Consider the following 13221-nt stretch of genomic DNA (forward strand, 5'->3'; position numbering starts at 1 on the left):
CGCTACAGGCATTCAGAGACATTCCTGTGTGCGAGAGGTTTACAACAGCTCCCTCCAATTAGCATAATCCTGCATAAATTAACACGGGCAAACAGCAGACGTCAACGGTTTCTTGCCAACAGGGTTGTGTGCGCCTGCGTCTCAGTGGAGTGGATGGAAGGCAGCTCACAACTGAGTGAGCTGCTTGGTTCAAGGCGAAGAGGACAGCTCTTCCTCTCGTCCCAAAGCTTCTCTATAGCTCTACATATGATTTGTTGTGTGTATTTGCTGAGGCAGCAATTTACAAGGACTATAAATTATTATCTTTCTCTATATACAGTTGGGACCAGAGGTGGAATGAAATTGAATATATTTACTCAAGTACTGTACTTAAGTACAAGTATTGTAGAATGTTTGATTCCACTTTTGAGGAAATATTGTAATAACTTTAAAGATAGATAGATGTGCATTATTGATCCCAAATTTGGAAATTCCTGAAAAGCATTCTCAATAATAACAAAAACTATTATAAATATAATAAATATTAAAAGAGGGGTAGATTTTGTACATTTTTATTGATGTTTTTGTCAATAAAACCTTTGTATAAAATGTCCTTTATAGAATATGTTTCATGCAAGACTTATTTCTACTATAATATATATTCAAATTGTGGTATTCACGAAAAGAAGAGTTGTGAATTCTTCTTCCTCCACTTGTTGAGACAGTTGGTTTTCGACTTTCAGAGACTGGAGTATTGCCCCTGCTGGTCACTACCAAATGTTAAGAATGCATTTTGAGTTTTCTACCTTTTGTCAGATGCTTCCTGTCTAAAGTGACAGGTCATGTGGTGGTGGGGGTCTGGTCCTATCAGGAGGATGTAATCATCAATAAGGTTTAAACCTCCAGGGAAACAGTGGGTAGTTGCAGCCCACCATGGTAGACCATATGCAGGATGAACTGACCCAGGGTCAGGCCTTATACAAAGCTGAAACCTACCCCCCTCTTTCACCCACCCCTAAACTCTGTCCACTGAGGTCAGTGTGCCTCCCCTCAGCATGACTGATGTGTGAATGACAAATCACCAGGAGCTGCGTGTACAGGAGCGTTGGGGCTAAACCGAGGCCAAAAGTGCTGTCTAATTATGGGGAGCCGCCCCTGCAGAAGGGAAATGCCCTTAAAAACACACCACGCCGGCCTTGTAATCTGTTTAATTATATTCCAATCGAAAACACATGTGGAGGCAGGAAAGAAACCAACACAACAAAATTATGGCAATGATATATATATATATGTTTTAATGCTGATAAGAGCTCATACACGTGCCATAACATCAACAGTGTAATAACATTAATTACAAAATGTATATCTGCTTAATATGTCATTTGATTGGGTTCTTTTTTTTAGCTTACATTTACATAGGGAAACATTCATTTATGTACAAATGTTTATTTGAATGTTTTTCTCTTTATTATAACTACATCACAGGCTCCAGGGTTGCTGGAGTGTCTTTAGAGTTTAGCCACAATCCAACATTCTGGTTTCTAACTCCCCTGCTATACCAGGAGCATTATATTGATATGTTAATATAATAAAACATAAATAAGAAATGAAATCATTTGACAGTTTAATTCAAATACAAGTTCCAAAATAAAAAACTAAAATCTTCATCTACATTATATGGCATTTAAGTTTGAACTATTACTTTTATGCACCCTCTCTAAAATTTACCAAGGAAATACAAATCGAACTGTACGTTTACTTCATCACTGGAGTTCCTTCACAAACAAATCAATAAAAAACTTCAGGTTGCGTTCAATAGGGACAAATAGCAGGGATATAGCTTTTATCTATAATTATCCAATGGCACAAAACTCTGTCGGATCGATACAGACTAACACATCGATGTGCGGCCAGTCTGTTGTCGGAACATTTCTGTGATTCAGGATTGTCTCCGTGTTCGAGCAGCAGACAGTAAGCAGGGCCCAGATGTTCAAAAAACATGGCGTGGAGACTATTTCCTTTATTTAAGAACGTGGCCTGTCTTCAGGGCTGGGGTTATGTACAGTAAGAGAAAAAAGCCATGGTTCACACATACAGTCACATGAGGTCAGTCACACACGCTCCTATCCTCAGTCTCACACAGTCTCACATACACAACACACATGCACACTCATTTCTTCCCCTGAGACTGATGTTGTGCTCAACTTTCATATTAGAAATTAAGGCTGATCACTGAAACAGAAACAAAAATAAAAAGGTGCCTGTCATGCTAAACACACAGAAAACATAAACACAGTATAAGGGCCTTGTTGTCAGTGCATAATCATAATCACAATGTCAATAAACAGTCATTGTTCTACTAATCAATAAATTAAACATGAATACAAAATATTAGAAATTGGTTTTCTTTTGTATATGACCTCGAAATAATTGCTTCATTTGGAGGCAGAGATAGTGCACACACAGTGAGGAGGAACTTGTCCCTTTTCAGTCCTTTAGTCTCAAATACTGTCGATAAATCTCTCTTGTTTAAAAACGACATAGTAAAATATAGTACAACTACCATTATTGTACCAAATATCAGTAATTTTAGCTTCTGCAACACCGAAGAGCTCGAATGCAACGTGAGAAACAAGTAAACCTGTAAAAAAAAAAAAAAAGGACAGAAACATCAGTTACCTTGAGTCAGCATGCAAGTCAGGTCGTTATACACTGTGTCCTTTATACAAACGTGTTGCTCAGTTTAAAATGAGACAGGAAGGATGGTCTGTTTACAGGTCGTAGATGCTGCTACCTAATGGGTCACAACCGAGGCCGTTCGGCCCCAGAAAAGCAGGAAGCACTTTTTGAAATGAAGATCTGAATCAGAACGGACGCACGCAGACTCTGTCTCTCGCTCGAAAACACTGATTAGGTTTGTGGTGTTTTATAAACAGTGAAATCTAGAGCTTCAAAATCTACTCCTTCGCCTCACCTGGAGGGGAAAAACACGACTTGACCCTTGACCTTTCCTACAGGGTCGACCTCCTGTCGCCGGAAAGACCCATTTTCAGACAGATGGTGAACTGTGTCACTATAATTTCCTTGTCAGCTCTTTTCAACAATGTTCTGCTCTGATGTTTACCCTCATTATACAAAACCAAACTATGTTTTCAGAATCAGAATCATGGGATTTTGTAAAAAATTCTACAATAAAATTAACTTAATAAATATATCAAATATGAGTTCATAGGTCTGTTCTCTCGTGTGTGTTTGCTTGTGTGTACAAACACACGCACTCTGCGTGCACGTGCGTGCTTCCTCCATGTTTCCCTGTGACACACGCTGACGTGAAGCATTTCTGCTGTGCTACACCTGGCTTCTGTAACATCAGGTCACTTTGAAAAAAAAGAGATCCATAAAGAGATTTCTTTGGGAGTGAAGGGCGTGGGCGGAGGTACGGAGGGAAGAGGGAGTGCTACATCAAGGCTGGGAGGAGGAGACGAGGACGGGGAACAGATAAATAAATAAATAAATATTGTAAATGTACATTTGTCTCCATCCTGACTGACGCCCCCACAGTAATCTGGGAAGTCCGCAAATAATAGGATTATGTAAAATTAGCACCCTAGCCTTACCATTCAGTGCTATTGTGTGTATGGGACAGTGTGTGTGTGTGTGTGTGTGTCTCATAGTCTGGTCTGAGCCTCTGGGATATAAATCTCAATACTGTCTGCACTCTCGGTGGCGGAGCTCTGCCGAACCGACGCAGCACGTTTGGCAGCTAGCAGGCGTTTGCGAGCCTCCAGACGCTGGCGCTCATTGCTCTCCAGCGAGCGGTCCCTAGCCAGGTGAGGATGGCCCTTCTGGGGCTTCTTTGGCACAGGAGGGGGCATCCTTCTCTCCTGGACAGGAATGACAAATAGTCTTAATGACAGACTACTATACGCAACACAGTCAGGAGCAACACAACTGCAGCCAGTTGGCATATGGGTTAGAAAGAGCACTGTAGCTGTCACTGTAGCGGCGTTATGGCGGAGCATGCATTTGTGTGAATGAGGTTATGGTTCACAGTGGCAGCCATTTGTGTGGGGTAAGAGAGCACGGTGGAGGCCATTGCGTGAGGTAAAAGCGACCATTGGAGAAGGACAGGCTCCAACGGTGCATGGCAGGTAGAGAAGCTTCTCAAAAGCAGCTCACTGTCGGCAACAAGACAAAACAAAACACACAAATACAGGTGGTGGCGTCAGGCAGGCAACGTGACAGTTCACAACACACATGTGCATGTTACAACAAAGCTTCACTGTGAATCACGAGGACTCACAGTCACAGAACTGAAGCAGCAGATAACATGCAGGTTAGTGAGGCATTCAAAAGCGAAACTAAGAGTAGGTGACTTTCATCGTATTAAAATGGAGGTTTAATGGATCACGTATTCGCCATGGGTGTCCGCACCTGGATTTCCGGGGGTGACAGAGGTTTCCAGTTGTTGGCTTTAAGTTGGTGGAGTTCATCAAACTTCAGGCTGATGTTCTCGATCGACAGCTGGAGCATGTCCCAGAAACCTGCCAGGTCCTGGGAGATGGGCCGTGGGTGTGCGTTTGGATTCTGATACAAAGCAAAGCAAAAAAATGCACACAAACACAAAAGCTGATAAAATATGTGTCACACATTTTTGGAGCAGTACTGTTGCTGTCTAATGATTCAGTTTCACAGCAGAATCTTCTCTAAACTAAATGAAATGCACATAAAGTTATTGAGAATTTCAAATGACCCAATTTTTAGGAATCAGACACGATATTCTAAATCTGGAAACTATGCTTGTATCCAGAATATTATGCAACACATGAAAATGGAAGAATAAATATCTGCAGAAAAAGGTTTTATGCTGCTTCAACACAAACGATATAAAAACACTGCAAGGTTTATTTTTGTATGTCAGAGACAGTGTGCAGAAGCACACTCCACACTAGATGCATAGTAAATGAGCACTGGCCTGTCCTGTCAGGATGATTTGTGCAGGATGATGTCAGTGTTGGTGGTGGTGGGGGGGGGGGGGGGGCTGGGGCGAGCATGCAGCGGATGAGGTGACACATACCAGATTCTCCTCACACAGCTCCCGGAACTGCTGGAACTTCTGGGACATCAGGAGCTGGGCACTCCCCACTGCACTGCGGATCTTCCCCAGGACTGCAGAAGACGCGGACACACACGCATGCACACACACAAACGCACGCACGCACAGAATTCACAATGCAATTACTCACAGAACCGCATACTGCAGGCATGTTGCACCGCTAACAGAGAGGGTGCATTAGTAATGCAACACAGAGGGATGTGCTAGAATCTTCTTTCATATGTGGGAATCATTTAGGGGGTTTGAAATAATTACTGAAATGCACCGTTGCAAAGTATCTTTTAAGAACTTAATGTTTTATTTCCATCACGATCGCACCATGGCAGACTGATATATGAGAGACACGAGGCTGTGCTGCAGAACTTGACTCCGCCAGTCAGTCTTATTGACTCATATCCCTATGAGAGGAACTGTCAATGCATGCATTAGTCAACATGAAGAGAATAGGATAAAAAAAAAGAGAGGGGGAGTAATGAATCTGCACTACAGACACAACCCCTAAGGAGGTGTGTGTGTGTGTGTGTGTGTGTGTGTGTGTGTGTGTGTGTGTGTGTGTGTGTGTGTGTGGTAGCCTGAGATCTGGGAAAACATAACCTTGAGACAGCCTGCCTGTTCTGCACGTTCTGTGAGAGAATATCTTGCCTGGAACCATAACAACACACTGGCTGCATACGTAATGACATTTTCAGTAAGACATGAAATCAGCTGTGCGGTAAGGACAGGTACAAATGCACTGCCTGCTGCCCGAGGCCTGTTTGCTCCATCTGGTATGTTTATGTAAGTAAAACATATTTAGACGTGTGTATACACACATGTGTCGCTGCTGTGTGTGTGTGTGTGTGTGTGTTGCATCAAAATCCAATTGCTGCCTGCAAGGAGCACTGAGAGAATCCCTTCACTGTGTGTGTGTGTGTCTGTGTCTGTGAGGGATCATTATATGTATCTAGAGGCCAGATGAGTGGCTGAGGCCAGCAGCGGCCTTTTGATAAGTATGCACGGTATGTCTGTGGAGGCCAGAGGGCTCGGGACAGGAACAAGAGGCTATTGTGGTCCAGAGGAGAGGAGAGGAGAGAATAGACCTAATATCAGTGCACAACAGATTTTCTTGTCTTCTTATCTTTAAATCTTGGGATTTCAATCCTATGATCCAACTCACTCTCATCAGACAGCTCATTCTCCATCTCATCCTGCTCCATCTGTCGACACCAGCCCTCCATGCGCTCCGTCTCTGCATGCAGCAACTTGAGGAACCAGCGGCCGTCACGGGGGCACACCAATCGACCGACGGCCTCCAAAACGTCCGTCTCCGGCTCGGCCACGCTGTCCATCCAGGGGTCCGGAGGGGGCAGGATAGATGGGTCGAACCCCACCTCCCCGTAGTCGTCTCCGGCGCAGGCATGGTAGTGGTTGCCTGAGCCTTGGATGCTGACGGTGGAGGTGGAAGCGTCGCGGGAGTGCTGGCGTGGCATGGTGGCACAGTGACGAGGCGGCAGCTCTGGGGCATCGGTTGGGTCGTCGAGGTCGGCCTGCACGGCCGTGGTTACGCTGTTGGAGCGGGTCATCCTGCGGTAACTAGGAGAGGAGGCAAGAAGAACAAAGATGTTTTGTTTTGCTGATTTTATGCAGTGATTGATTACTCATATTGTGCGGTAATAAAAGATCTTTCCTTTTTGCAGTAATTCTGTTTGCACACTTTTCTTGATGGTGCACCAAGTGTGAAAAATTGAAATGATCACAGTGATCTCCTCACTGATAGTGATGAATACCTTTTTGTATGTGGAACGTCCTTTGAGCACGTTTGTTTTGTCACCTAGCTCATTCAGAAGCAGCAGAGTGTGCAGTCGTCCACAAACTCTGCTTTATAAGCACACAAACACACACATGTACACACACCTGGGAACCTTCCCTCCAGCTTGGTGTGCCATGTTGCATTTGGCTCAGAGGCTGTGTGACACTGCTGGGGCAGCGTTTGCCAGGTCCCTCCAAAACACACACGTGTTTACTCTCATGTGCAAAGATTAAATCAACACACACACATTTGGCTACGTTCCCCTGTAATGAATGGGACGCCAGAGGGATGCGGGAACTGGTATGGGGGGGTTGGGGGTTTAGCTTCACAGCGATTGGACGAACCTGGAGTCTAATCAGAGCCAGCTTACAACTCAAAGTGGTGAAAACACATCATTTATTAATAACTACAAAAATGAACCAGAGCACTGCTGACTGAGAAAAACACCGACAACTTTGCAGCAGAAATAAGAGCAGGGACGCACAGCAGCTACAAAGATGCACATTTAAATTCAGCACACAAGACCTCATGCAAACTTGAAAATTCTGGTGCACCAAGCAAGCAATATCCTCTGATTAGCCACGTCTGGGTTTACGTTACACAATCTGACTCTCTGTTTGCAACAGGCTGCAAATTAGTAAGAAGAAACAACTTTTCCATGCCAGAAAATGACCTATTAGCTGCAAACATGCTGACTATCCTCTCTCACGTGAACCTCAGGTTGACCTGCCTGCAGCCTGACACACACAAATGATCACAGCTCGGCCCATCTCCGGACGCACGCTCTTCTTCACCGCTGCCCATTCATCTCTAACCTCCCTTTTTTCTCATTCATCTCTCCTCTTCCGTGAACACGAAAAAAAAGGAGGGAGAGAGAGAAAGAAAAAGGGAGTGGCTTCGAGGAGATCAAACAGAGTGTGTGTATGCTTTATGTGTACGTGCCGGCAGTTAAAGAGTAACTCCTCCGAGCAGGTGTTCAGTTCTAATGACCTCAGCCTGCTTTCTATCAGCCCGCTAACAACTTCCTGCAGGGGCAGAGACGGGCAAGGCCAAACACAGCCCAGACAGAAAGACAGACATATCAATAGGCAGGGCTTCAAGAGCAAAGTCAATGTGAGGGGAGAGAAGAAACTGAAATATGAGGAAGGAATGCAGAGGAAGTGAAGCAAGTATAACATCACAAAGTCCATGTTCTGATTATGTTCATGTGGAGAACATGGAGGAAAGTTGTAGAGTCTCGTATTCCACTTCCTGCAAATGTCAGAGGGCCACTTCAGATCCAGGTCTTTAGACTACATCTGCTTTCAGACTTGTACATGTGAGAACGCACAGGTCAGAGTCAGTTGTTGTCTGGAAGAATCTGGAAAGAATATAAACATCCCGGGATGAAAAAGAGGAGCTGTACACGTAGAAGACACCAATGAAGATGTCCAACTCGGAAAGACAAGAAGATTTGAGGACTTTTGTTGATAAGGTTCTTCGTGTGTGAAAGACAAACTCCAGAAAATGTCCGGAACCAATTTTCTGGACATTTCTTTTGTTTGCTGAAGTCTCATAACCTTTCCTCTCATCTTGTTTGTTTGGCCCTTTAAGTTAAGTTTTCAAGATGGTTGTGCATATGGTTTAGTCACTAGTGGACCATGAGCAATGCCCAACTACCCCTGTGACTGCAAAGACATCTGGTGACCACCAGTCTCACACCCTAAACTAGCAAGGCCCTAAAAAAACAGTAATTCAATGATCACGTTTTTAAGTGTTTTGCTCAATTTAATAAAAGTTCACTATTATATATAAAGACATCACAATAGGACACTTTGATTGACATCTTTCTAGAGCTAAGTTCTGTAGCTTGTGCACAGATCTGCACTGAAAACACGTCTGTGTAAAGACAAGCATGTTTGTTGTGTTCATCGCTTTTACAGCTCTGCTCCACTCCTCTACAGTTAATCCTCGTTCAAACAGCCATGCGAGGTTATGACCTGTGAGTGGTGCGTATAAACACACACACGCACACACAGACACACACACACACACACACAGTAAATCAGAGCTCTGAAGCGAGGCCGTAGGAGTTTGGCACTGTCACTGTCTGGAAATCTAATGTAGGACCAGCATGCCTGGACCTCCCAGGTACACACACACACTTGTACACACACACACACACACTTGCACACACACACACACATACACATTTGCACACACACACACACACACACACACACACACCATGAGGTAAACAATCAAAAGTGCACCAACAAAAACACTGTCCTGCTTACTACACCAAACATGAACCGGAGTAATGCACCGGCTTCATTGCTGCATAACATCCAGGCCCCAGCAGACTAGAGAGTGTCTGGATGAGTTAATATTTTGTTTGGCAGCTACAGGAACTCAGTGCTTGGTCAGTCAGCTGAGACCTCCCCTTTCAGAAAGCCCCTCACATTCCCTGACACTGTGTGAGTGTGTGTTTCTGATATGCTGCACTCCGACGTCTCTCTGTGACCTTTGATTAAAGGTGATGCCTCTCTGAATTCCTGCCGCAGGCCTCGGCTACAGCGGGGGAAACCTTCACCCGGGACTAGATTTGTCAACTTCCTTCACCAAACATGAGGTCATTGTTTTGACAGGGGTGAATGAAACACAGACAAAGGAGTCATAAATGCCTGCGTGTCCGAGCAGAGGCCTTGATGCGTCTGGAGCGATGGGAGCTAATGAAACGTCCTGCACACTGGGCCGCTTCTTCTCGGGCCGGGGCCATGTTGCAGAGTGAGGGGCTGTAGCTGACAGCACAGCAGTCTCTCTCAGTCTTCTGAACTAAACAAACCCAATAAAACTCCCTCCCCTTCTCTCTCTGCCTCCCTCCCACACATGCACAAACACACACAACCTCAAAGTAGCCTGACTCACAATGACTGCAGCAACAGATGGCTGTCAACTCACCCCCTCCACCTTCCCAGTCCCCTGCACCACATCCTCTGGCCCAGCTGTCACTTGGGGCCCCCCTGGCTGAGGGGGTTCTGACGCCAACCTCCCCCTGAACTGGGGACAGCTGCTGCGGGAAGCCAGTGCAGGGGGGCAAAAGCTTGCGCTGCACACTACAAACCTCTCTCTGTCTCCATAATTCCTCTTCCTGTTCATACTATCGCTGCCTCATCCCTCCCATTAGACTTATCCAGTTTCACTAACACAACCTCCTTCTCATTCTCTCTTTCCTCTCTACTCACCATCGCTCATCCTCCACCTGAATTCCTATCGACTGGAATTTAGACTGCTCCTCTGAGGGCCCCTCCTCCTCTGGGTCCACCTACGAGAACAAGGGCAACTGTCAAAAAAAAAGACTTTTATTTTGAAAGTTCAAATGGGCAAATCCACAAACCTGAATCCCTATGGAGAGGCACTTGCGGAGCGCTTCCCTCTGAGCCTTGCTGTCTGCGGAGACGTGTGCTACGGCGGAGGTGGTGGCAGTGGCGGTGATGGTGATGGTGCTGTTGGTGACGTGCTGGCTGGCGGGGCCGTGCACCTGAGCGTTAGCCGCCTCTATGGCGGCCGTCAGGGCCTTCATGCTGTCGATGCTCTCCGTTGAATTGGACAGGCCCGGCTGGGAGCTGATGCCCGTCCGCGTGCCGGAGCCCCCGTCCATGTAAGCATCCTGGGCAGACTCTGTGCTGCTTTGGGCCGTGATGGATATGAAGGGTTTGGACGGGGTGGTGCGTGGAGGGACCGGGGGAGGCGTCTTCTTGTAGGTGGTGATGCATGATGACACTGCAGGAGAAAGACAGACAACAGATTATTACACAACAAAATATATAATTTAAAAATCTCAATCTGTTAAATTAACAGATCAATTCACAGGTTTCACATGAAGCTGAATTCACACATCACATGAGGCCAGAGAAAAACAGTTATATGAGGTATTTTGAAACGCAGACGATAGAAGTGTTATCTTGCCTTCAGCTTCAGATTTGAATTTTTTTAACAAAAATACTACATTGAACTGAATGTTTTAAAGTTTGAAAGAAGCGGGAAAAGTTGGTATTTAGAAGAGGGGATGATTTGAAAGAAAGGTACAGGTGAGGTGCTTTACGGGAGATGTAGGATTCAGTGTTTTTAGATACTATAGCATAAATGTGAAGATACTTCGTTCCCAAACTTTTTTTGACAAATTCATGAAAGGTCAGTACAGCAGTACATTTTTTCTATGGTGCACAACATGCTTCCAACAGTGGAAACATATGCTGTCGCTAAATGTGATGACTGTCACCAAATGGCTGTTGACAGCTAACACCCTGACAGCTCTCACACACACACACACACACACACACACACACACACACACACACACCCACACACACACACACACACACACACACACACACACACACAAAATGGACAGTAGATTAGGGCCAACATTAACAAATCAGAGCTTCATCTAGTAATAGGATTAGTATGCCGGCCACTTGACCCACTGATCTAGATGGTTAAGCCCTCGACGCAGTAACTGTACACTCAAAACGATTTGATGGTGCAGAATATAAATATATCCTCGCTGTTTGCATGAATAGCTGCAAGTGAAATTATATTACAAGTAAAATGATGTTGTAAAAGGCAGCTGGAGGGATCAGCCCAGTTTAAAGGCTTTAAAGTTTTAAATCCTAGCAAATAGATATTTTAGAAATCATGTGCTGCTCAGTAATACTCTCCTCTTTCTGCCTGTGTTCTCTCTCAGGTTACAGCTGCAGGTTCTGCACAGACAATGGAGCCTCTCACACAAACTGACTCAGAGGTCTGGACGTCTGTATAGCAACATGCCGACTAAACGCAGCCTGTCTAAAGAAAGGCGCTATCGGCCACCTCCTAACTACATTATGCCTCGGAATCTCCTTCCTCGCCTGGCCACTATCTCCAAAACTAGGTCGCCCTCTCTCTGTGCTGTGCGACAAAAACTAGGACAGCAGGTTTCCTGGATCTCGTTAATCCCTCCAAAAGACAAACATCCTACCGCGGTGTGTGCATGCAGACAACTGTTGCTAACCACACCCAGCAGGAGCAGCCATGTCTAAAACTATTAGCTGTCGTTGGCTTTCAGTCTCACTGACAGCTAGAGGGGCCCTATAGTGTCGGGAGGCGAACAGAGGGCTGACTTCATCCTCTTGAGTTTGTCAGAGTCATCCGCCGCCCTCCTCCGACCGGCCTCCCACCCTGCTCCTGCCTCGCCGTCACTGATAGGATGATCCCAGGTGAGATTCGAGTCAGGTTTTGACAAGCTGGAAAGTCCTCAGACGAGATGAGATCACAGTTGCTAATGTGAATTTCTTTGATGGTTGCAGAACAAACCACAAGAGAGACAAAATCAACGCCTTGCTGCGTTTCCTCCTACAGCTAAATGTTACGTGTCTTTCTTTTTGAGAGATTATGTATATGCAGGAATTACTGCCAAACACATCTGAGCATGCATCGTCTCGACCTCTCACAGGTGTCAGGTGAAGATGAGCGACATCCAGGGTTTCTCTTCAGAGAGGTCGACAAGTACAGACCCACAGGAGAACAAAAAACACACAGCGAACACACACATGCACTCGCACAGAGGGAGAGGCCGAGGTCCTGCCCCTATCAGTCGTGGAGGTTCAGAGGATAGAATGTCAGGCCCTTTTAGAGCTTCTATCCCCTGAAGTCATCTAAAAGTCAGTGTGTGTGAGTGTGCATGTGTGTGTGTGAGACTGTTGAACGCATACATCTGTGGGTGTGTGCGTGCTCCTCTTCATCAGCTCAATAAAGAGCTGCATGAAACAGGAGACGACGCGCCGTGTCCCACCTCGCTGCCACCGCGAGAGCCAGACACGTTGAGAATGACAGGGGCTTTGAATGCCGAGACAGGTTAAGTAAACACGCTCGGGAGCCAGAACATGCCCACGGACACACACACACACATAAGCATGCACACATGAGCCTGCAGAGACACAAAAATAACGCTGACACAAACCAGCTCAACGTTTCAACCTCTCCACATCAAGGGAGACCACAGACTTCCTGCCACTGATATACGCTCCATCCATCAGGAGCCATTTTCAACAATGACCTTACCCAGGCCAGTGAAAGAGTGTGTGAGCACGTAACCAGACGTTTAGCAAAATAAATGCAAAATAAAGGAAATAAGTGATTCTTTTTATTTTTGTTCGTCTGTCTACAGCGAAAAGGCGAAAACATCTGACTAAGAAACAACTGTCCTGATAAGAGAGAGAGGCCAAGTTTCCACTTTCCACAGCAACGATAAGAAAATAGTTTGATCCTCTTGCAGCCATGAAAGCATCAGACAACAGCACGGGCCCAGACCTCCCAC

General features: G+C 45.5%; 1 protein-coding gene across 12 annotated transcripts in view; it reads right to left on the reverse strand.

The window, feature by feature from the left end:
* Window positions 1-1248: 1248 nt before the first annotated feature.
* The window catches only part of dlgap1b (discs, large (Drosophila) homolog-associated protein 1b), an 85426-nt gene continuing 73453 nt past the window's right edge, over window positions 1249-13221 (reverse strand). For 11 of the 12 annotated variants that reach the window (XM_069512975.1, XM_069512973.1, XM_069512972.1 and 8 more), the window contains 6 exons: window positions 10261-10646; window positions 10109-10188; window positions 6252-6667; window positions 5057-5148; window positions 4414-4566; window positions 1249-3863 (listed from right to left, as the gene is read on the reverse strand). In XM_069512975.1, the coding sequence (XP_069369076.1) occupies window positions 3648-3863; window positions 4414-4566; window positions 5057-5148; window positions 6252-6667; window positions 10109-10188; window positions 10261-10646 (1343 nt within the window). In that variant the 3' untranslated portion in view covers window positions 1249-3647. The other variant, XM_069512980.1, reaches the window with a different exon arrangement.

This window comes from Paralichthys olivaceus, chromosome 17 (assembly GCF_024713975.1).
Source record: "Paralichthys olivaceus isolate ysfri-2021 chromosome 17, ASM2471397v2, whole genome shotgun sequence".
Classification (NCBI taxonomy): Eukaryota; Metazoa; Chordata; class Actinopteri; order Pleuronectiformes; family Paralichthyidae; genus Paralichthys; species Paralichthys olivaceus.